General features: G+C 39.0%; 1 protein-coding gene across 6 annotated transcripts in view; it reads left to right on the forward strand.

Annotated features, from left to right (window-relative positions):
• Etv1 (ETS variant transcription factor 1) overlaps positions 1-26,251 on the forward strand; it is a 90,512-nt gene that overhangs the window by 57,910 nt on the left and 6,351 nt on the right. For all 6 annotated transcript variants that reach the window (XM_037210505.1, XM_028872284.2, XM_028872285.2 and 3 more), the window contains 4 exons: positions 13,509-13,577; positions 15,587-15,655; positions 19,572-19,741; positions 23,977-24,078. In XM_037210505.1, the coding sequence (XP_037066400.1) occupies positions 13,509-13,577; positions 15,587-15,655; positions 19,572-19,741; positions 23,977-24,078 (410 nt within the window). The remainder of the gene's footprint in view (positions 1-13,508; positions 13,578-15,586; positions 15,656-19,571; positions 19,742-23,976; positions 24,079-26,251) is intronic.

Genomic DNA, 26,251 nt, shown 5'->3' on the forward strand with positions numbered 1-26,251 from the left:
GCGGGTGGAACTTGGATCAGAAGACAGAGAAGAGAAACAACCAGATAGTCAGGGAGCCAGAGCGTTAGTCATACAGTGTAGCAGTTACATCATGGTACTACGCTGGAAAGTTAATGCAATATGTCTGTTCTGTAGATTTGTTCCTCTCCACTAGCCAGGTAGTGCTGTGTAAAGCACCACATAGGTTTTTGTTTACTAGTTAGTTGCTTTCTAGAATTCAATGTATGTACAGCACTCATTGCCCAAGTGGCCACATATAGTTAAGATGTGTCGAGTGCCTCATCTGGAGTGTGTAAAACAGTTACTTTAGGCAGCATCCCATTTCTGTGAGCTCCTTTGCCCATGTCTGTAACTATCTACATCACTTGAGAATGCCAATGAGTCAGATGTTTTATTATTCACCTTATATGTTTATTTTTGTGACAGTCTTGCTATATAACCCCAGTTGAGTTGGTTCTCACCATGTTGACCAAGTTAGCCTTGAATTGGCACAATCCTTCCTCCTCAGCCTCTGGACTGCAGCTAGAATTGGTGCATGACCACCATCCCTACACATGCAGCAGAGATATATGTGTGTGTGTGTGTGTGTGTGTGTGTGTGTGTGTGTGTGTGTGTGTGTATAATACAAATTTTTACATGTATTATTATTACTTACCTTAATCTGGATTAAGGACATCTATATGGGTTAAAGGCTCTCTCTGAGCTCTGGGGCTAGAATAGTGTCAACTGCTTTCAGATCTGGTGATATGCTTCCCTAATTTAGGAAAGAACGGATTTCACCTGGGCCAGTGGTCGAATTTTACTCTAATTTCAGGTGCTCACTGCTTTGATGTAGCAAATTATCAGACCTCAAACTCTGTAAAAGACTAGGTTGTATTCCCTTCTTTCCTTGCTTTCATGCTTTTTTTTTTTTTTTCTAACAACTTTATCTCAAACTTTCTCTTTCCTTTTGAGACAGGGCCTCACTGTGTAGCTCTGCCTGGTTTGGAATTCACGATGTGGACCTGGAAGTCAGTGAATTTACAGATAGCTGTCCCCCAAATGCTGGGATTAAAGCTGGGTGCCACTTTGTCTAGCTGCTCCAGCATTTTTAAGAATTGAGTTTATCAGCGGCTAGAGAGATGACGCAGCTGTTCAGAGCGCTCACTGCTCTTGCAGAGGACCTGGATTTGGTTCCCAGCACCTTCATGGCAGTTCACAGTTGCCTGTAGCTCCAGTTCTAGGGGATCCGAAGTTGTATTCTGGCCTCTGTTGACACTAGGAACACATGTGGTGGAGGTACATACACATTAAATAAGAACAATCTTGAAGGAAATCCAGAAGAAAAGAGTTGACTTTATCAATAAGGTGGCTCTTTATAAAGTTCTCCTGGCAAAAGCTCAATAATAATTAGAAGAAAGAAAGCAAATTAATGGCCTACTAACTTCAAGTCCTTTGTATGAATTTGATTTTGCCTCAGTTCTCTTACCAGACTTCCCACTTTTATTTGAATATCCTGATATGTGAGGCATACAGTTAAACCAGAAGAGAGGACTTGAGACTTCTGTCAGCTGGGTTCACTTTACATGAGCAGCCTTGTGAGGTACTGCAGAATCTGAAACAGATGTAAGGAAACTCTTAGAAGAATAGCACGTCTCTTTTCTCATTCTTCATTGCAAACCTTTTTTCTTTCCATCCATTTTTACCTGGGCAACCTCTCTTATATTCCACATATATTTATTACCTTAGAAAAAAGTAAAGACTTATTTTCTGTCATTAGCTAGTAAAAATATGATATGTAGGCAGAGAAATGGGAAAATGAATACTTCCAAAATATTTACCTCATGTTAAATATGTTAAAACTAACGTATGTTTTATGTTTCTACTGTCAGACCTGACGTATATGTCTATATTCCATTGGGCCTTGGCTGGCACTTTAACAAAGGGCTCTGAGTCCTCTTCAGTTTCAGAAATGGGGCTAGTGGAGGATTCTTGTGTTGTGAATTCTGTTCTGTGTTTTGCTGTGTTGGTGGATCATCATCCTGAGCATCTAAATCAGTGATTCTTAACCTTCCCAATGCTGCAACCCTTTAATACAGTTCATCACGTTGCAGTGACCCCCAACCATAGCATTATTTTTGTTGCTACTTCAAAGCTTGACAGTTTGTTACTGTTATGAATTGGAATGTAGCTATCTGTGTTACCTGATGGTCTTAAGTTGTTCAACTCCCAAGGGGTTTGAGTCCCACAGGCTGAGAACCACAGATTCAGATGGACAGCGGCAAAGTGAGTCCTAACCGCATTGATTGAGTGTATCTAGGTTTTTAAGTTAAGTGAAGTCACTGAGAAAGGCAGGAAGAACAATGACATTATTTTTGGCATTTGTCTAAATGTACAGAGGCCTTTATGTGTTTGGAAGTGATTTGTCAGAAACTTAATTCACTGACTAACTTTCTTAAAACATTTTTAAATAATAATAAAATTAAGAAGGCTAGAACTACTCACGGTGCATCTGCAGATTTTGACTTCTACTGTTGTTACCTCCTCATTTAACAATATCCCAAAGCTCTTTCCTCATCAATAGCAAGCCTAACACAAAAAACTGAAGAGAAGGGAGGATTTATGTTGGATCAAACTTTTGATATGTCAGTCCACAGTCCATGGCAGTATTGGTTCTTGGTGTATGGCGAAACAAAGCATCCTCGAAGTTGGGACATATAGGAGAGGAGGAAGAGGAGGAAGAGGAGGCTGTGCTGGTCCATACAACCAGAGATAGGGAGGGTAGGAGACCACCTAGAACCTTCAAAGTTTCCTCTCTGGAGACTGATTTCTTCCAACTCCTAATTTCCACCCCTTCCAAATAGCACTGAATGGGAGACCAAGTCTTCTGTACTGGAGCCCACAGGGGATATGCATACTTCAACCATAATGTGAGGATATGCTTGCTTTAAAGAACAATTTATTATTAGCTCACAGAAAGAGACATATATTCTAGCAAAATCAACTTCAAACACACCTTCTCACAAATTGTCAACAATTGGGTATTTTCAGGAAGAAAAAATATTGTCCAGTAAATCAAGGAATGTAATGATCACAAAAGAAAGTTGTCAAAAATTCTAACAGAGTCAAGTATAACACAGGATGTAGCAAGCAATGGTTCTTGGTATTTGTTGGACTATTCTAAGACATCATAAAATATCTGCCTTCATTGTTTTCAAAATGCAAGAAATGTGTAGTTTCTATTTGGTGAACATTTTTATACCAGTGGTAATTCAGTGATTTCATACTGAAGAAACCATTTTTTCCATTTTTAGTTATTTTAAAAATCTAATCAGAATTGGGTTCTACTTAGATAGTTAAGTGGGCAAAGAAGTGGGATATGTTTTTCTGCTTAAAATCCCTAGCTATGAGAGTCACCACAGCCTTCCTAATGTATACCCATGGTCATCTCAGTTCACCTCATTGTGGGTAGAATGGAACACCTAGAATAGGAAAAAACCACAGTATCTAGACCTGTTTAACGCTTCAAAAAATTACAGAGGTCCCTTCATGTATGATGAAATTATATATATTTGAACAGATTTAGAAAGAAAAAATAAGTAAAACCTGCTTAATATGTTTAACTTACATGGCAGTATACTGTGTTATAGTTTTTAGTTACCGTGTTATAGTTTGCCTGTCTTTGTGGTCATGTGACTGATAAGGAAGTGCAGTTCACTGCCCAGCATCACAAGAAAGAATTCAACTATTTATCTCCAACCCTGGAAATGACCAGAATTCAAAATTTGCATTAGAGCTCCTACTGAGTGCATGTTGCTCTTGCATCATCACAAAGTTAAAATTGAGTAAGAGGTTGTCTGCATTTCAGTAGAAGTACTGAGTCTAAATCACTAATCAACAGGTAAATATTTGAATATCCATCCTCCAATAGTTGTTAGGCTATATTCCATGGACCGTTGCAATGAGGTTTCAAAGGAATTGAGTCTCAGAGGCAGTGCAACACTTTAAATTATCAAAAATATGAAGTAATGTTGGGTCTGGTGGCACATGCCTTTGGTCCCAGCACTGTGGAGGCAAAGGCAAGCAGAACTTCATATGTTTGAGTTCAACCTGGTCTATGAAGGAAGCCTTAGGCCATTCAGTGATACATAATGAGACCCTGTCTTTTAAAACAAACACCACATAAAATGATGTATATTTATTCATCAGTAGTGCTCTGTATGGTGGGTTACTCTGCTCTCCCAGGCATGACATGCTTCCCTAGCAAACTGCTCAGGTGTCAGATGGGGTCTGTTGATTGCAACTATGTTCCCACGTGGCTTCAAGTCACCAGGAAACAGACATGTTTTCTTCCCTCAACAGGCAAAGGCCAAGTTACAGATTGCATGTCAAACCATGTAACACTGCTTGGGTTAGCACCAGCCCCTCCAGTTCATCCCTGTGACTGCTTAGATTAGATAAGTTTGAACATTGTCATTTTTGGTCATTTCCAGTGCAATGATGATTATGGTTCCACGAACTCTGGCTTTTTGTACCTGAGATGTGACACTCACACAGGCTGAGCTCTGGCCCTGTTCCATATGAAGCATGCTTACTTAAAGCCACATTTTATTTCATGGAATGATGCAGCTTGTTTTTTCCCTAACTTTTAACACTGTTGCTTGAAGCAAAGCAAGTTGGGAATCACTTGGGAATTTTAAAGAAGGAGCTATTGATTCTGGGAAAGATGTTAACCTCCTATCTGTCGCTCTAGCATCCAAAGATAGTTTTCTTTTACCCAACCAGGGATTTGTGGACAAGTAGGATGATGTTTTAGGTGCTCCAACTGTGAGAAGTGACAGTGGTATTTACCTTATTGATTTCATTATTATAATAGTTGTCGTGGGTCAGCCTCACAATTTGACTGCTTTTAATTGCCTTCCCATGCCTTGTGTGGGTTTCTGGTTAAAATAGCAACTCTTCCAAACCAGGATACTGGTCTGTGCTCTCAGTTTTTCTAAGAAATGCTTCAATATACTCTAAATCTACAGTTACTGTAAGTGGCCCTGGCGAGTGATTTGATTTGAGAATTGAGACTACAGTCTGGATTTACTCTTTGTACATTAACACAGGTCAAATGGACAGGGACTGCATTTTAAGTCAGTAATGGAAGGCTGAAGGCTGTCTTAAACCAATCATATCAGTTTTGCCCATGACTGATTGATCCCTGGGGGCAGAGCCTTGTAAGCATTTCTCTTCCATGAATGGACTCCACAGAGCCTGGAGTTTCATTCATAAAATGGAGCCTGAAAGGAAACACACACACATGCACAAGCACACACACAGCCTGGCTCTCTGGAATGTCGTTTATATAGAGCTGGAGGGTGTAGTGTTCCATCAGCGGCTGCTTTGGCCAGTTGACTGGAAGTAATGATTAATGCTCATTGGTCCTGCTTGCTTGTAACCTGACACCATTTATGGCCTTCCAGAGTTCCTAATGTATGGTCAATGAGAAGACAACATTCTCAAATCAGAAACATAAACAGGAACTGGTGGGTCTGAATTCCATTCAAATATGTCATCTCAGGCCCACTGTGTTGGTCTGTCTTGGATTTTACAGGCAGGAAGGGGGGAAGGGAGGGATACTGCCTGCGCTTGTTAGTTGTACTAACTTGGAAAAGGGAGGGAGTTTGAAGGGGGTGGAGTACACTTTTATAGTGTGTAATTTATGGTTTCTTTTCTAACAAAATAACCAGGACACAGGCTTCGAGTTGCTTACCCCCAGTGGGTGAAATGAGCATATAACTGTTTTTATAAGTGGAGCTGAGATTTGAAATTAAGGGAAACAGTTTAAAGACCGTTGGCTATCTCTCTGTGTCTAGTGAATATGAACAAAAGAGGCAAAAAAAGATTACCTTCTTTTCAAAACTCTCTCTCTCCCTCTCTCTGTGTGTGTGCATGCTTATTGGAGTGTATGTTTTTAGATTTTAAATATTCTTATAAAATATTTTGTTACTCAAGGACTTCCATACTCAAATGCTAGTATAGAAAATAAGAAGTAAGAGCTAGGTAAGAGAAGGAATGGGTTTCATAAATATTTTCATCTAGGCAGGATGCAAATAACTTGAAATAATTGTCAAACAATTTGTGTTGGGTTGAATAGATGCTTATCATTTTCGCTGTGTGTGTATGTTTTTATTTAATTGATTTTAATAGTTCCTTGTACATTCTATAGGACAAGTATTTCAAATAGGAAAATAATCACAAAGTAAAACGAACTTGAAAAATCAGCAGTCCTATGGTTGTGATTATTTAACAGGTCTCTTTAACTCTTAATTTTGAACTCTGACTCCTCTTTGTATATGAGTTCTGAGAATCTGTTGCTTTATCTACATGATCTGGTTTTGATTTATGCTCAGCATTAAACAATAAAACCACCTATTTGCTGTGACATTCAAAAAATACCAACTTTTGGGTCTGATATTGGTTTACCATTTGTATCATATGGAGCAAGGTTTGTAGTTTCTTTTGGCCCTCAATTTACTTATTTCCAAAGGGGAAACTAGTGTTCTTGTAAAGATTAAATACGGTTATGATTGTGAGGTGCCTAGCTCAGTGTCTGGCACATATGAAGGGCCCCGACAATAATGCAGGGCATTCATTGGCGTGGTTTTTAATAGTGATTTCTGTAGATTGCTTCAAAGATAAATACGTCATCTAACAAGGTGCCAAACTCACACTTGGGTTAGAGGACAAGTTGAACTATCTGAGATAGTCTACTGAAGTCAACATTTATAAACCTAGCCTTCTGCGTCTGACACAATTCATGCTAAACTTTGTTAGTAGTTTCATTTTTGTTGGAAGCAAGCAGAATAAATTATATGCATATTATATTATAGCCAAATAAGGTAGGAATCCCAGGAAAGATGAACTCTACCTCAGATATTTTTTTTTTCAAATCATACAGATTCCAACAGGAAACCAAATAGGGCAGACTGAGTACTCAGCATCAAATCCTCCACTGCAGAATGCTGTTGTGGGTCAGCTAGTGGCATTGGTTCTCATGTTTACTTTTAAACCCCATCTTAACTGCCAGAGTATGGCAGTATCTAATAAATACCCTAAGTCACAATAATGCTTGTGCCTTTTGCCACTTGAACTCTAGTTTAATAAAAATTACCAGCCTGTAAAACTTATAATATCCTGAGTTCATAATGTCCATATACTGTTTGGGCCTGCTCAGGTTTTGTGTGTGATACTGTCCAAAAAGTGTCTCAGAAGCTTATGAGAGATCTTGGTTTCAGAGGGAAAATTCTGTGCTACTGTTTGTCACTGGGCTGCCTTTATGTCTCCGAAATCCTGAATTCACTCACTGCATTACTTCCTCCTTCCTTCCTTGATTCAGTGTAGTGTGAATTTAGTTTCTTTTGTCTTCAGTTTTCTGAGAAATATCCCAAGTGTGGATGAAGCAATACTAAATTTATCCCTCCTTTCTTAAAACTTAAGCCATGTCCAAATCCATCATTTTCTTTTTTTAGATGTGCTTATTTTATTATATGTCTATGAGTGTTTTGCTTTCATGTATGTTTATGTGTCCTGTGTGTGCTCGGTGCCCAGAGAGATCAAAAAAGAGTGTTGGAGCCCCTGAAATTAGAATTAGGGATGCTTGTGAGCCGCCATGTGGGTGCTGGAATCAAACCTAGGTCCTCCAAAAGAACAAAAAAAAAAAATGGTCTTACCCACTGAGTCATCTCTCCAGCCCTTCCACCTCATCTTCAGACTATTAGGTCCAGACCTTCATGATGGAGAACCAGCTGGTCCATAGAGCATCTCCGCTTCAACTCCTTCTTTGTCACCTTTCTCATGGGAATCTAACATACTACTGCTGGAGCTTACTTAGAACTAATAACTTAGAGATTTCGCCAATACAGAGCAGATTATGGGTGCAAAACCATCTTTTACATGATGGGGTCTTTCATGAATCTATAAAATGTAGTTTTCTTGATTAACTATACCAAGTTCATTCATGCTTCAATTGTAAAAGCAGAGTTAAGGGTAACGTGGGTGTTCCTGCATTTGCATTTATATGTATCTTCATGAAACGTGTTATTTATGCCCTAGACACCCTTGGGGTTTTGAACATAGTATGTGATATTAATAGGAGTGAGAAGAATAAATAAACCTAAACTAGTGAAGGAAGGACTTGAAGAGCTGAAGGGAATGAAAACAATCATGCTCTAATGTTCATTTTTCTTGAGATAAGTTGGTGTCATCAGTTGTTGCTACAGCTTATGTCAGGATTTTTTTTCTTCAGTGCTTGGACTTGAACCAAGTACTTTCTGCATGCTAGGCAAGCACTCTACCACTGTGGATATCACCAGCTACGTCAGGGTCTAATACATCGATTTTTAGAAATTTGTTAACTAGTAATACTAACAAAAAGTGGTTAATCTTCCAGGTTTGTATTGAAGTGCACACACACACACACACACACACACACACACCCCTACACCTTTTACAGATTTGCATTGTTTTACAGAATACATCATTTTTGATTCTATATAGTTAACATTTTAAATTTTCTTCCATTATCCGAATGTGTTGAACAGAGCTTAGCATGGTGGTTCATGCTTGGTAGAGTCATTCAGGAAGAGAGAGTGAGACCCCATTTGAAAAGTGAATGAATGAATGAATAGTTCCATATGGACTCTATGCAGACACATCACTCCCACAAGGAGTTAAAGTGTACAGCCAGTCAACTTCTGTGTTCTAATTTAAAGGAAAGCAAAGACAGAGTCATGAGCTACTTTTACTTTCCTGGATTTCTCATTTACCTTAAGACATTAGGAAACTGGATTAAGATGTACATTGACTATTACTGCAGGAATCCAGTCAGAAGCATCAAATGAAGGAGACTCCCTTCCCAACCTCCTTGTTGGTTTGTTATATGAGATAATCCCAGGTTTGCACACTGCTTGGTAACAAGGCAGTTTCAGCAACCACTAAAACTGCCCTAGCCAATCATGACTAATCTTTCCTCTCTGGGTCTGGCATGGCCTTTGGAAGCCTACACAAATGATACCCTAAAGGGGAATTTTCGTTTTGTACAACTGAGCAGCAAATATGCAAATCACAGGAGTGCCTGGCATATTACATGTGCAGAATTCAAAGCTGCATTTTGTGGTAAAACTTTTGGTAAAGCTTCCCACGTCAGTATTGTGTTTTCCAGCACAGCTTTACTTTGTAAGGCAAAGAGGGAGAAAGCAGCTTTTTTTTTTTAAGTTTCTTACACATGTATCATGATATGAAGCGATACTTTCTGTATTATTTCAAATCTGACACCTTTAATAGTGATACTACATGAAGCCTAACCCAAGGGGGCCGTTTGGAGACTTCCGGTGCTTTGTTCCTGATCCCACCTCCATGCACCGAAGCCTGGAGATGCCAGCAGCACTTCACTGCTTTGAATTTTTCCAGCATATTAGATCAGCTTTCATCACGACAAGAGCTCATCTGAAACAAATTACGGGTGCTGTGATTTGTAAGAGCTGATTTGGTCAGCACTAATATCGAGTTTTAGAATGCTTTGATCCACAAGTTCCTACATCAATAAAAATCCTTTGTCCTAAATTCAATTTACATAATCCAATTTATAGACTGACTTTTAAACTTCTTAAGCCAGTGTTGTTTAAGAACAAACAACAAGGGTTAATATTGCAAAAATATGACGTTCAAAGATGGATTCTTGAGTATTTAAAATGTGTGGTGGAAATTCCAGCTTAATCATAAATTCATGACTGTTCAATCAATATATTTTTAGATATCATAGATTAAGAGATAGTGACAGAGTCTATTCCAAAATAGTTACACTAGTAACCAACAAATCAACCAGCTCATGGAATTTAAGAACATGAAATTAAGATATACAAGTAAATTATTGAAATATGTAATTATATCCTAAATCCTTTGCTAGTGGAAATATTACAACACTTTTTAAAAGTATCACTAGCACTCTCATTTTACAGATGATAAGGTTGAGGAAAGATCTGTTAACTAACCTGCCAAGAGCTACAATCCCTTGAAACAAGAGACCTTAGACTTGAATTTGTGCCTAGTAGGTGACAAAGTGGTTGCTGGCCATCACTGTGCTGTGTTGGTCATCCTAAAATTATAACCAGAGGATGCCAGACAGAACAGTGTAAATGTCCCGCCGTCCTGGCGTGTTTGCGCAGGTCAGGCTACAGTAGGCTGTTCCAGACAGAACAGTGTAAATGTCCCGCCGTCCTGGCGTGTTTGCGCAGGTCAGGCTACAGTAGGCTGTTCCAGACAGAACAGTGTAAATGTCCTGCCGTCCTGGCGTGTTTGCGCAGGTCAGGCTACACTAGGTTGTGGCTCTTGCATTGTCCTTCCTTCCACAGGAAAGTGGAAGGCCCTGCCCAGCGACACCTCCATTCTCTGTCACCAAACATTGGCCTTTGAAGTCCCCACTTAGCCCAGCTTGGATCTTCATTGAACATTTACAAAAGTTCAGATGGAATGCCAAATCTCACCAGTTGGACTTTTTTTATTAGATAAGGTAGAAATGAAAGCAGCAGGCAATTTAATTAGCAGTAATTTTTCTGGGCAAGTCATTACTTTGATGAACTTCAGAGCAATGTTTACGGCCCCTAATTAACCATGTTAGTCATTTGATTGAATAATCACTTTGGAAATGTTTCTACAATTTGATTAGAGTCTGACCCACTCTGATAGTCATAAATTAACTGATATCACTTTAGAATAACATGACTTTACTTATTCTAGTGAATAAACCTCCTAGCCCTTTTCTTTTATTTAATTTTTTTCTGGCTTCTCTGGACTATATAAATGGCATCAATTTTAAGGGCAGACTGGATTTAAAAATGATAGCCAAGGCCTTGCCTTTTAAAACTAGTTGCTAATTTTATTTATTCTTATGTAATAATGGCAGGAATTGGAAAAGCACAATTCCCTCTATAAATTGTTACCCATTGTCTTCTTAAGAATGAAAACCATACACTGGTCTTTTGTAAACTAATGAAAATTCTACCTGAACCTTATTATGTGGCACTGATTTTTTTAAAATAAATTTTAGGGCAATCTATTTTAAATATCTAGATAGACCTAGAATTTTTGAAGAACAGTACAGTCTAAGAGCAGCTGTTTTTCTAGCTGCAGGAGAATTAGACAAATTGTGCATAAAGTATCTCTCTGATGCTGTGTCTAGATTTCCAGGATTACACTAATTTTACACCGTGTTAGAAGACTCTCCATAAGTGTCCTTCAGCCTTGCATACTGGGTTTTTCAGAAATAGTTGTGTTTCCTCTTTCTCCTGCTCTGGGAAGGAAAGCACATTTAGTCACACTTATATGTAATAGACTTCAGCCTCTGTCTTTTCCTCTAGCTGCCTCCGAGCTCGCCAGCTGTTCTTACAGCCGTGCTCCAGGTGTGTAGCAGTCAGTACGAGTATTTTTGTGGCGTGGTGTCAACATCAGTACAGCAGAGAGCTTGCCTCGGAGCAGCTGTTGCTCCGACGGCAGTCATTAACACCGTCCCTTCCAGGCCCAGCTGTTTGGAGGGACCTTATGCCTGGCAATAAATCAGAATAACGTTAAAAATTAATTTCAAGGTCCCTCATTAGTTTAGTTGGAAAAGAGTGGATTGCTAACTCTTTGGCCTATTATCCATTCTGTCAGGAAAAGAATCACTTTACCTTCATAGACTCAGAATTATGCACTATATAATACATTGTATAAGCTGTGTTATAGAAAAATGTGTGTGTGTGTGCAAGTTTTCCACTGTCCTCACGACATAGACTATGCTTTCTCATGTACTTTTATTTCATGTAAGTATTGGATTTTGTTTTTCTGGTGCTGGGGACTGTGCTTAGGGCCAGTGCATGTTATACCAGGGTTCCACTGCTGAACTCTATGCCCAGCCTCCTTGGCTTGGTTTTGTTTTGTTTACGCTTTGAGAGAGTCTCTCTGTGTAACTCAGAATGGTCTCAAATTCACAGTCTTTATTCCTCAGCCTCTTGAATATTGGGACTATGGTGTGTACCATCAAAAACATACTTTTTAAATGCTGTTAGATTTATGGCTTACTGGTGAAATGTTTTAGATTAAAACCGAGTGAGTTAAAATATTTTTATGTTAATAATTGCTCATATTTTTGTTGACATTAAACCAAAAAATTATCACTTGTCATCAGACTGAACAAACAAAAATACTGACTCTGAAAATGGGAAATTCTAGACCAAGGGAAAAACCAGAGCAAATAAAGGGTATTGATTATCTATTGTTACAACGAGTGTATAGATGGATAGATCTGAAGAGACTGGGTTTGAGATTCATTCTTTAAGGATGGTATATTTGAATTACAAGCAGTGGAAAGGAGGGAATTTTTTTTTTGCATTAAGTATTGTATTTGTGGTACACATTTAGATTTTCTTTTTTATGTTGGAAAAAAAAACCAAACTAGTAAACCGTACATAGGTTCTAATTGACTTGATCAAGTGTTTATACATTCAAGGGTAGGACTCAGTCTGGGAGATCTGAAACTTGTGTTTTGAGGAACTAGATTTAAGAAAAATAAATAAAAATGAAGTACAAATATAGGTATTAGCCAGGGCTCAGAAGAGACTCCTAAAATATGGGAAGACCCTTAATTTTGGGGGCTGTTATACATCTGTCTATCCTCAGCACCTTGGAATTGAAGAACTGTAGTAGGTGCTAAGGAATATGTCTCAACCCTTTATTTTATAGAAATGCAGGTAAAGGAAGGTTTGTCCAAACTTAAGTAGCTTTTATGGTAATAAGGACTTGAATTTAAATCATATGTCTCCTGAGCCATATTTATTTATTTTTCCAAGTCATAATCACTGACCGTGTTCAGTTCTGAGTTAGCACTGCGAGTTGGGCTCCATGGTTAGCCATGCTTGTTTTTCCTTCCAGACCCCTTAGCCCTGTAGGTGGAGCTTTTTCTTAGCACCGGCACTGTGAAGCTGTTTATTGTGTACCGTTTCTTTATTAGCTTTGAACATGATCTATATTCTTAATAAAAATGAAAAGCCAGATAGGCTGTTATCTAATAAAAACAATTAAAAACCTTAAAAGTCTCAAGATAACTCACGAGATTTAATTATCCTATCTTTTCTTAGTCATTTCTGTCTAATATTTGTGAAGTCATCCATAACTGAGCCTTGGAGTTTTGCAGTGTGCATAGCCAGAATAATGTGGAGTATATAAATTAATTCCACTTGCCCTTAAACAGACTGGTGTGACATAGTGTGGTATTGCTGAGCTTCAGTAGAGTTGAGTTGGTAAAAGTATGTTCACCTGCTTACTGAAGAGTCAAGCTTCACTGTAATACCTTGAGCTATAAGTTCTTGGAGGCCCCCTGAAAATGTTCCCCGTGTACTGACAGACTCACTCTTCCGGACTCTTGATGTTTCTGTTCATTTCTCTCTACCTTCCACCTGTCCTGCTCTTCTAACCTACCTCTCTTTGACAAATTTTGTTTCTTCTTTCAGAAGTGCCTAGCTGCCACTCCATTTATATGAGGCAAGAAGGCTTCCTGGCTCATCCAAGCAGAACAGAAGTTAAGTTCTCCATGTTTTAAAATTCCTTATAATAACATTAAAAATAATCACCCATTCCAAAATTGGATTGACTTACTCATTCATTGTATGCTTTGGGAAAATGCATTTGTGATCCTAAAACATTATTTTGAAAATTATCCTTTGGGGTTGGGAATGATCAGTGGCAGAGTGCTTGACCAATAGACCCAAGGCCTTGGCTTCAGTCCCTAGTAAGGCCAAAAACAAACAAACAAACAGGAATAAAAGAACAATGACAACAAAAACACCAAAACAACAACCCCCACACTCTGTCTTTGGAAAATGAAAGGATGGTCTTTGATATCCTGGTAGCTCGTACTTGGTTATTAGCCTAAGTCTTTTCCACACAAATAACTGTGTTCTTTCCTGCCAGCACCTGGCAAACTTTTAAACTAGAAATTGCTCCTTACAGATTACACATCTTCCTCCACTCTGCCGACATATATCCTGGAGAATATTCAGCTATAACTTTATAAACCGAAGTGACAGTTTTGTAGTAAAACATGGTAGATTGATTTCGCCTGGATTTTGTACCTTTTGGAAAAGTAATTGTTAAGAATGGATTCACATAAGCTGTGCAGAGAAGGAGTTACTGTTTCAGGTAGCCACAGTGGAACTCTCTGCTCTAATAGATTTTGACATCTGCAAAGTAATAGACAAGAAATGATTTTATCTGGATATTATCTCCACTGAGGGATTCCTGGAACTATGACTTAAACAACATGTTTGTTCTTTAAAATTGCCTTAGACACAACCTTTTCAGTTAGGATTAATATTCATGATTTTATATGAATGATATTAATCAATGTTTAACTGACAGCAGATGACAATAAATTTTAAAATACTTGAGAGCAAAAGCTTTGTACCAATGTGTGTAATTGCTTTTGCTGATGTTGTTAATATTATAAACCTACCATAGAGAACATTGTATTTGATGAATAAAGCTATGTTTAAATTGTACACAATTTCTTCCTATAATTAAAGGTGACAATTAGGTGAAGGCAAGTACATGAGAGAGAGAAAATGATTATTAAAAGATATCAGTTTTACTTTTTCTGTGAGCTGAGGTGTTGTACAGCACAAAACAAAAACAATGATAAAACCCCCTTTCTTACTCTCTCGGGTATTAATGAAGAGAAGGGATTGGTGAGTCACATGACTAAGTGAATAAATGTGCTTGCTACCCAGCCTAGCAGCAGAGTTCAATGCACAAACCCACATGGCGGAGGGAGAGAGCTCACTGCCACAGCCTGTCCTTCAGGCCCGTGCTGGGATGTGTGCACAGCACACGCACAAAGTATAATAAAAAGGATTTTGAAGTGAGAAGCTTAGCTTCCCAAGGTATTTCCACAAGGAAGTAAAGGGTAAACTAAATCAGTTTCAGAGCACCAGGGGCGATACCAGAAATCAAGGACAATCCCAGAAATTCACGTTGCTGTCCCTTTCTTGAATAATGAAACAAACCAGAAAACAAAACAATGCATTATAAAGCCTAGGTCTGCCAATACTTTGGTAAGGTCTATGCTTAGGTCAGCAGTTAAAAATCTCTGATGGTTACACATCACTGTGCTATGGCACCCTTCTAAATTGGAGTGCACGGAAATCATCAGTCCTTACAAAAGCACTATTACTCTCATCCCCCTTGATAGATGGGGAAACTGAGGCAAACAGCCAAACTAATGTGTCCAATATCAAACAGCTGGAACGTGGCAGAATCTTTTTCAAAGTATCTTCTTGTGTTAGTGATTAAAGAGTTTAGGTGGGTGGGGCGGTTGTGGCACACACCTTTAATCCCAGCACTTCGGATGCAGAGGCAGGTGGATCTCAGGGAGTTCGAGGCCAGCCTGGTCTACAAAGAGAGTTCCAGGACAGCCAGGACTGTTACACAGATAAACCCTGTCTCACAACTCCACCCCCACCCCCAAAAAAATACTTTGAAGTTTAATTTCATATTCTATCATTAATAACCATGTCCCGCTCTCCCCCCACAGGCTGCATGTTTGAAAAGGGCCCCCGGCAATTCTATGACGACACCTGCGTTGTTCCAGAGAAGTTCGATGGTGGGTTTCTCTCAGTTTCATCATTTGATTTTTAGGAGTACAGATCACACTTTCCTCTTCTGAAAGCAGTTAACATTTGCACTTAGAGGTTTCTGTGCACGTCCTTTATCACGCACTAAGGACAAGCGAGCAAACTGAACGTTCCCTTTGCTCCCCGCTCCCTTTGTTTCTCTCTTTTCTTTGGTTCCATGAGAGCCCCCCCCCTTTTTTTTTGGAGATGGGACTGAAGAACGTCATTGTTGCTGCGCTTTGTGCAGAGCAAGGCATCTTTCCATTGCCCTGCTGAGCGCATGCAGCTTGTTATTTGAGATTTACTGAAAGCTGATCCTGTAATTAACAAAGCAGAACAGAAAGCATGCTACTGTGGATGCACTGATGACTAATGCAGCCTCCTTTCTTTTTATTGTTCATGAAAAGATGCATTATGGAGCCCAAGAACAACATAACTGCCCATTGAGTTTCCTGATTGCTTGCCCCCACACTCCCACCAAGGAAGATGTACATTACTAATGTAGCATTATGTCGTAATTGCTTAAAAGGAAGTTAGGAAAGCATTACCTTTTAAATATCTCTCAATAGTGCAATGAAAGGGTCCCAGATATTAGAAAAGAGCGTCAAACTAGATAGAGTCTTCTTTTCTTGACAAGCGTGGTGGCAGAAGCCGACATTTACAAGGAAGGTTGGAGGAAAAGGGAACAGTTGATTCACTTACTGGGTCTTCAGAGTGGTCTCCATATTTCCTGCTTTGATTGTCAGACAGGAAATGAGCAGGGGCCCTCTGATTAGCTGATTGCAAAAACTTTGTGGATCTCGGCTGTAATGACTTGGGCGCTCTCAGAGTTTTTAATTGTCATTATTTAAACAGCAGAGTGCATGCTCAGATTGTTATTCAGTCTCACATAATTACTTGAGGGCTTAACCGCCAAGCTTCTTGCTGCTCTTGTAGTTTTTGGAAAGCAGGGTGAGTTTTAGGAAAATCTATTTCCTTAGCCTCCCTTAAGATGGCTAAATTTATTAAAGGTCATGGACATGAACCGCAAGGGAAGCACCCCTTTGGCTTCCTTCTGTAGTAGTTACATACTCTTCTATTTTAGAAATGTGAGTTGTGGTAACTACCCCTATTAGCATGCCATCGCAGTTCTTAAAAGTCCTCCTTTTCTGTTGACATGGAGCCTCAAACTTGCTTTTGGAATGTCATTTGTTTCTTCTTTTTAGTTATTGTGCGTTTCATGTGTTGAATAATCTCAAACTCAGTAAGGGTATATAAAGAGGGAAATTATCTTAAAACTATGGCAAAATAGAATGCTGGAGCTTAGGGAACTGGCCGTCCTGGTTTGCTTGCTTTGACTTTAAATGCTGCAATTTCATTTTAAACATATACAGACAGATAGATAGATAGATAGATAGATAGATAGATAGATAGATAGCATATGTCTTACACTTTTCAGTATTAGAGAACAAAAAGAAGAGCAGAGGGGATTTTTTTTTTGCATGTAGCTAGTTGAATAAGTCACATTTATACACAGCAACCATAGAAACTACATCTCACAAGGTTTCACTCTACATGATTGTCCACTTGCCTCCATGAAAAAAAAAAATTGTAAATAATAGCAGGAAAAATCTCAGATAAATAAAACTGACTTTGAAATCAACATGACGATTCACTCCTCTATTGCCTGGTTAAGATGAAAGGATTTCATGATTTTTTAGTGGCTGTTAACTGGACGATTGTGTGTGTTTGTGTCACTGTTTAAGTACAGCTTTTCTTTTCTGATGATGTGATGAAGTGTGTTCCTACTTACTAACTACTGGAAATTCTTAGAAAGTTTGTGATTTAGTTTATTTTGTTGTCACACTTAGTGTGAGTAGAGCTCCTTGACTATAATCTGCCTGAATGGTTTCTTCAGCAAAGAAGAGGTCTGGTCTATCCTGCAGCATTAGCCATGCAGTACCGGTTGCAGGCAGGTCCACTTAGTTTTGAGATGCATGGCTGGAGTTAGAAGGAAATGATTCGTGGTCACAGCACAAAATCTTCTGGTTTGGCTTTTTGCTTTGAAAAGCCAAGACAGTTGTATAGCAAAGGCATTGTTAACATCTTTATTCATATTCGATTCTTACGCTTTTCTATACCAGGTAAATAGAGCTCACTTTTTTTTTCTTAAAACATTTATTTTACAGAATGTTCTGGTATATACATTCCTTTTTGTATTATTCATTCTTCGCTCACACAATACATTCTGACTGCAGCTTCTCCTTCTTCTCCTTCTCCTAGTCCTCCCCACCCAGTTCCACTGTTCCTCCATTTCCCTTCCTTTCTGAAAAAAGGGTGGACCCTCTTAGGGTTATCCACCAAACATGGTATTACATGATGCAGTAAGACGAGGTATACACCCTCGTATTAAGGATGGAGGCAACCCAGTAGGAGGAAAAGGGTCCCAAGAGCGGGCAAAAGAGTCAGAGACAACCCGACTCCCACTGTTAGGAGTCCAACAAAAGCCCACAGCTTTTATGCAGAGGACCTAGTGCAGGCCCAAACAGACCCCATGGTTGCCTCTTCAGTCTCTGTGAGCCCCAATAAGCCCTGCTTAGCTCATTCTGTGGACTGTGTTCTCCTGGTGTCCTGTAGGAACCCCTGGCTCCTACAATTATTCCTCCCCCTCTTCTAATGGGTGTAGGTCTCTGTCCTGGAGATTATATCTTTAAAAATCATTTCTCTCAGAAATCATTTCTCTCTCTCTCTCTCCCTTTTTTTCAGTAGTGCTTCATTCTCCCCAAGGTCTCTGGGCCAAACTTTTTTTTTTTTTTTTTTTTTTTTGAGTCAGGGTTTTTGGTGCCTGTCCTGGATCTCTCACAGACATCTGCCTGGCTCTGCCTCCTGAGTGCTGAGATTAAAGGCGTGCACCACCACCATCACCACTACCACCTGGCAATGTGTATACATTTTTTTTTTCTTTGTTGGAGCTGAGGATCGAACCCAGGGCCTTGCATTTGCTAGGCAAGCACTTTACTACTGAGCTAAATCCCCAACCCTGTGTATACATTTTAAATTGACCTTTTAAAAGAAACATCAACAAACCTGGGCGGTGGAGACCGCCTTTAATTCCAGGGCTCAGGCAGCAGAGGCAGGAAGATCTTTTAGTTCCAGGCCAGCCTGGTCTACAGAGCAAGTTCCAGGATGGACCAGGCTACACAGAGAAACCCTGTCTCAAAAAAACACAACAAAACAAAAGACCAAGAAACTAAAAATGAGTGAAAGGCAGGTAAGATTCCTCAAGAATGTTGTTTCCTTTGTTGGCCAGTGAAAAGCGGTGGGTTCCGGAGGAAGGCGTTTTAGGTGGGACCATGACGTTGTTGATGCCCCATGAGTGTCAGAATTCATAGAAAGTGGAGGCCACTCACACTTTATGATATTGCCAAATTTACCTTGAATTATGTGCTCTGAGATTTACAGTAGTTTGTCATGTATGGGTCAATAGATATTTGCAAATTACAATTTGTAGAAATTAATTTATACAAATAAAATGCCCAGAACTTAAAGCTGATTACACCTTCTGAGACAGACAAACGGGAGTTACGAAGCAAAGGAGTGTGATTAAGTTCGATGGTTTATAAAGACGTGAATGAAAGACAGACAATTATCCTAGGTTTTTATAAGTAAATGGTACTTATGAACTTAACTCCTTACTGGTGCATTTATATTAATGAGAATGCATGTTGTTATCCTGTTTGCAAGTTTCTAAGTTTCTGTAGATTGTTGGCTTACATTTAGTCATTTGATTATTTTAAATCTGTATTTAATAGCATTGTTACAAAATCCATGAAGTGATTGTGTTTAACTGTTTCCATGGTAGATTTGGTGTAAATTTTATATGAATGACATAATGTTGCTGATAATAGTTGTTTTTTTTAAACTTAGGGGATATTAAGCAAGAGCCAGGAATGTACCGGGAAGGACCCACATACCAGAGGCGAGGATCCCTTCAGCTTTGGCAGTTTTTGGTAGCTCTTCTGGATGACCCTTCCAACTCTCATTTCATTGCCTGGACTGGACGAGGCATGGAATTTAAATTGATTGAGCCTGAAGAGGTGAGTCTAGTAGATTCTGAATAGGAAGCCAAAATTTCCTATAATATAAACAGACTTGGTTAATATGCCAGAAAAGTATATAAAAAGCTTGAAAACTGTATAGACATATTTTAACTTTGAAAGTAGGTCAAAACAATGTAAAGTTATTGATTTCGTGGTTTTTACTATTGAAGGCAATAGTCTCTCCCAGTTTGCAACAGTTTGCATCTGTTCAGAGGGCTGGTTTTGCAGTAGAGTCCTGACTTCACACCACACACACAGAGGAATCAAGAGTGGAAAATACCACTGCTAAATGTTTGGGTGTTTCAGTTTTGTAGTGTATTTAAAGCTCCATTTGGCTGTAAAGAATCTTTGGTTTTCTGTAGATGTACTTAATTGATGTAAGAGAAGAACCACAAGAATATGGTGCAGGCCACCGAGACTAAAGATGCCTAGCAAAATAATCTCAGAGGCCTTTACCATAATGGGAATGTGTCCTCCCCGTCATGGAAGATTTTAATAATCAAAGCAAGATTTGGACTAGGGAAGTTCAACAGGGATTTATGTCAGTTAAACAGCCATTTCCCACCACCTGTGATTAAAATAAACTCAGCAGAAACAGAACATTTTACTTTTGTCACATTTGTTAGGACAGGAGGCATTACTGAATGATGTCAGTAACATTTGAGCCCCTCAGAAGAGCCCACATTCTAAGAGGGATTAAGTTCTGCATACAACCACCCATGGCATTTAGATGTTTGATTCTGGATAGAAGAATGGAAGATCTGACCAGCTGGCCAGTTAGTGCCATCATTCTGAGTTTTTGTGATCATTTAAATGTGAGAGAGATATGCAATCAGGTCTGTTTCATACAGCTGACATTTCAACAACTCTGCTGTCACAGGTGCATAAAGTCAAAAGCAAGACCCAGTAATTCAGTCAGTTGACTGTTTCCAAATGGTAACTAGCTCAGTGGGAATTGTGCAATAGGTACTACATGTCTCCAAAACTCTTGTTCAACATCCTTTCCGAGGGGCGTGGGAAGACGGCTCAGTAAATAATGTGCTTCTGCACAAGCATGAAGATTTGATTTCTGTTCTCAGCAGCCATGCTAAAAGCCAGGTGTGACAGGATATACCTTTAATCCCAATGCTCTAGAGGCAGACTGAATCAGCATGATCCAGGTTTAGTGAGAGAACCCTGTCTCCAAAAGTGAGGTCAACAGTGGTTGAGGAAGACACTGTCATCAGTGTCTGACCCCCCCCACACACACAAATGAAGAATGCAGTATCCTCTTTTTGATTGCTGCCTAACTCACACTCACCACCAGACAATGACTGTGTTGTCTTTTCCCATTTCTTCTTTGGAAAGGATCTGTGAATTATTTTCTTCTGAGTGGACCACAGCCCCTCTCTTATCCTCTGCTACATAACTGATCTTTCAGTGTTGACTCCCACAGTCCATGAATGATGTCTTGGAAGCCACCCTATTGTACTTCTCACAGGTTTTATTTTCTCATGTTTCACCTCTTAGTTTAAAATGATAATGAGTGAACTTCCGAATATGTCCTGCTTATCTGCTCGGTGAGCTTGGATGGCATTAGCAAACTCTTTCAGATATTTGAGATAATGGTATATTATTTCCAAATTAATCAGTGGTGCTAGGGAATTGTTTCTAGAAATATTCCTTAACATAGAAAGACACCTACCAAATTTCATGCCACATTCTTGATGAATACCAGGAAGTTAGATTGCCAGACCCCAATTCTAGGTTTCACTGTCCCATGATGTAGGTTACTGATACAGTGCTTGGCTGACACACACAGGGCCCTGAGTTCGAACACCAACACCAAAAAGATACATTTACTAATATAATAAAAAAGATGACTACATTGACTCACTTCATGTACTTGACAAGGGTGAGTGCCATGCTGCTTTACTCTTTATGCTATTTCCTAACAGGGTAAGCTCTTACTTGAAAGTACTTCATGAGAAAGTCATTGGAAGTGTTGGCCTCACCGTTGAGACTTCATGTTGAAAATTATACCTTAGTTTTAAGGGACACCATGTATGACATTGGTGGTGTTTATGGGGATCAAGTGTACTTGGTCAAGTTTTGGGTGGTCTCAAAGCTTTATCCTTCCTATTATTTTAGACCCATTTGTCTACAACATATAGGCATATTGTTGTCTTTTTTCCTTTACTTTGTGTCAGTTATGATGAGGAAAAGTCAAAGTACATACTTGTTAAAGCCTGGGCTAATAATTCATAGTGCTGAGAATTAGTTGGCATTATAGGGACCAAAATCTTACGACTCTCTCTTACAGTACTTGCAACTATCACATGAGTCTCTCCAGAGACTTCTATGGTGCCTTAAAGTTTGTTGCATTTTAGCTTTGAAGTGAACTCTGCTAAAACTCTAGTAAAGTCTCATTTGTAAATGAATGTTTTGGGGAGTTGTTGCTTAGCAACTTTTTTTGCATTCCCCAAGATTTGCATGTTGTATGGTGGGTTGTGTCTCTACTGAGCCACTGACATCACTGCTGCACTTTTGAAAGATTTTATTTAAAAACCAAAACCAAAACTCACTCCTCCTGTTCTTCCTTCCTTCTTTCCTTCCTTCCTTCCTTCCTTCCTTCCTTCCTTCCTTCCTTCCTTCCTTCCTTCCCTCCCTCCCTCCCTCCCTCTCTCTCTCCTTTCCTTCTTTCTTTCCTCACCCTCTTCCCTTGAGTTTTCCCCTCCTTTCCTTTCTCATCGACATCTCAGGGTTTCGTAGCCCAGGGTAGTCTGGAACCCTTGATTCTCCTGCCATCACCCCAGGCTCATACTCAGCTCCCTGGTGCTTGCAATTATTTTGTATTGCCACTTTTCCTTGCTCTATTCACTGTTCTTAGAATATTTACTGTAAAGTTCGTGGAAAATTAAGATGTATCCGCCCCACCACTATGACTTTTATCTCGAATGGATAGTCTTGTCCCTGCTCCATCATGTCACTTTACTCTCAAAATAGTATACCAACCTGTGTGATTAAAGACCATTGTATATTCATTCCAAGAATACATATTAGTGACAGGAAGACAGAAAGGATCAATGTTTTTGAAGGGTGCAGGAAACAACAGAAAGGTTGATGCTAATGACGAGGAGAGGAACAGAGATGGTTTGAGGTGTTCTTTCTTTGTATGGGATACAACAACTAGGAATTTCATGGAAACAAAGGATTGTGTTCTGTTGGAGAATGCTCTCCTGGCTTTGCTTAGGCAGTGCCTGGTTTCTCCTCAGCCTACCAAAGAGTGGGGATTAATGAGATCATGACATCAACTGGAGTCGGAGAAGCAGGGTCCTCGCTCTCTCTATGCCTTCATCAGCCCAGTGTGATGGTGGAATGGCACCCTGGGAGGAAGTGCTTCCCTAGCTCTGCTGGAGAGCTGTGCCTGAGCCAGACCCAGAGCCCCACCATGGCCACATACTAAATACTTCTGAGACCTTTACTAAACCACACTGGACATTCTGCTTAAAAAACAAACAACAAACCCCCCATATACATGGTGACTTTTCCACTTCCATCTTATTTTTAGTACCCAATTAATGTTTCCTAAATGAGCTTAATTTTCCAGTTTGGTGTTGACTCTAGTTTTCTTCAGAGGCCACTTTCGGTAACAATTATTTGTAGTTCAGCTTCTTAATCGGCATACTGTTTCCTCAGCTGACACACTGCCAGTTCTTCTTTCTTTTGCACAATCTGAGCAGTTTTTTTTTTTCTCCTCTGATTTGTCACAAATGCAATAAAACACCTTTACAAAGGGATCATTAAGCAAGCAGTTCTTAAGCTGGAATTTTTTGTCTGAAAGTTCAGGAAGGAAAAGACTGATGGTGTATTGCAGAAGGGAAACTCTGCCTTGTTTTGGTCAATTGCAGCCTGTTCTTTTCTGATGTAAACACATTCCCTTATTTCCATTTAATTTCTACCCCAAACAATGGTGACAAAGGATTCTATTGTGACGTTTAAGAAAGAGGACTGCAAGCCTGGTTTAAACCAGGACACAGGAAACTCAGATCACGAAGGCTGTTGCTGCTTTCCTTATGCCTTGGATTTGGACATGTTTTTGTGGGTTTAGAAGTCAAACATTGATGAATGTGTGTGTGTGTGTGTGTGTGTGTGTGTGTGTGTGTGTGTGTGTGTGTGTGCATGCCACTAACACTGAACAATGTGATTGACGAAGACTGAACACTAACACTGTGGTTCTGTTTTGGCGGCAGGTGGCCCGGCGTTGGGGCATTCAGAAGAACAGGCCAGCTATGAACTATGACAAACTTAGCCGTTCTCTTCGCTATTACTATGAGAAGGGGATCATGCAAAAGGTGAGGTGATATTACATTCGAACTCACTGTGATGTGCCCACCACTGGTCTCCAAGTCAGACCTTAAAGTCACATTATCACTGCCTTGGTCCAGCCAGGCTTTCACCCATGTTAGTCGATGCTCCTGCTTGGAGTATCGCAAGTTTGTTTAAAAGTCATGGACATTGGAATTAAATGTATAATGTTATCTACCAAGTGAGAAGCTTTCTGGAAGTTTCCACTTTACTGCACATGGTAAACAAAAGTTATTTCAGTATTAATTCTAGATCTCTATGTCTCTAGAAGCTGCAATTTTGCTGTACTCCACAGTCAAACGTTTTTGAAATGCTTGTATTTTTCTTTTTCTGATTCTTAAAACAGTCAGGCATCACTTGTACTTATTAGAAAAAAAAACAACACTTTTTTTCTTGCTCCATATCTTGCCTGATTTCATCACTTGACAGTTTAATATCCCAAACCACTTACTTGAAATAAATGTTTCATCTTATGTGGTTATAGAACAGAGTTCAACATATTTTAATTCAAATGAGCTTCTTTTAATATTTAAAAGTTGTTCTGTGTAAAATACAAAAACATGGATAAAGATAAAATGTACTTAAAATATAACATTTATAAAGGGAGCCATGAATAAATGAATATATAAAGATAAAACATTTGGATATTTGTTATTATTTCCTTCAGCCTTGGGTGGTTTACTGCTTATTTAGGCACTACAGTTTGATGTGAATACAGCACAGAACAGACTTTTTGGATGCCACTGTTTGGCACAAGAAAGGCAGGTTGTTTACCATGTAAGCATGCAGAGCTTGGACTGTGCATGTAGCTGGGTAACCAACCAGGATCCCTTACCATGTTAGCAAGTACCTTTAACCTTTGCATATGTATAATCATTTCCCTTCTGTTCTAAGACCACTCATGACTCTTGTGGGAGTTCTTTCTAGAATGTTCTGCCTTTTTCATTGTATCTATTACTGTGTGGACCCTTCTAATGGTTAAGTAAATTGTAGCATAGTTTATTGAGAAGACCTCTATGTCTTACTACCTTCCCTTCTTACTACATAAAAGCTATATAATGGGGAATTACATTCCAATTTTGTATGATGATATTTGATCATTGGCTTAAAACTTTAATTAGGCATTTGTGATGTATGCAAAGAACAATTAAATTAGAAGCTTAGAGAATAAAATACAAATAATGAAATGGGCTAATACAAGTAAAACATTTTAAATGGTAATTAATTTCAATAATTCTGAAATAGAAATAAGAAGTATTGGAAAAAACTTATTCTTTGTAGATAAAATATCTGCACATCTAGTTAAAAATTTAGCAATACTCATAAAAATGTATAATGTTTGCTTTTTTTTTACTTTATCTTTTACATTTGGCATTTTATTCATTTTACTTAATATTCATACACAGAAATATTTTATCTTTGTCAAATATGCCCCCATTCCCTCTCCTCCAAATTTTGAAAAAAATATTGTATTTATTCAGTATGTGTATGCAAGTCAGCTGACAACTTGCAGTGATCAGGTCTGGCTTCCCACTATGTGGGTCCCAGGGATTGAACTCAGGTTGTCAGGCTTGGAGTCAAGTGCCTTTATCTGCTGAGCAATCTTGAAATTTTAAAAGTTGAATTGCAATTTAAATATGTGTCTAGGCTTTGACAGCACACCCACCTCCCTGTTTACATCCGAGAGAAACCTCCACAAAATGCTTGTGCTTTTTCATCGCACTGTTGCATTTAGGTTTTACCTAATATACAGGATTTCTCACACTATGAGAAATGTATCCCCAACAAAGGAAGGCATCATTTACTTTGTCTGTCTGTCAGCTCCTATTCTAAACTCAGCAATATCTAACAGTGGGATAAATACAGGAGTAACACTAAAACTGTTTATTTAGAGAAAAGTAGAAGGAAGCAGACGGAGAATTCCCTAGGAGATTTTATAATTTCAATTGCATCTTGAGCATTTAAATTCCTCATGATGAAATGTTTTTCCTTTATTACATCGCTTCCAAGTAAAGACAACCTCAACACATTAGACAAAATGACAGGTCCAATACCTAAGGCAAACAATTCTTTTTTGCAGCCCCAAGCTAAACACAGTGGGCTATAAAACACTCAGAGGCATGCAGAATAAAGTATTTATTTTACTTTCATTTCCTGAAA

Source organism: Peromyscus leucopus, chromosome 14, assembly GCF_004664715.2.
Source record: "Peromyscus leucopus breed LL Stock chromosome 14, UCI_PerLeu_2.1, whole genome shotgun sequence".
Taxonomy (NCBI): Eukaryota; Metazoa; Chordata; class Mammalia; order Rodentia; family Cricetidae; genus Peromyscus; species Peromyscus leucopus.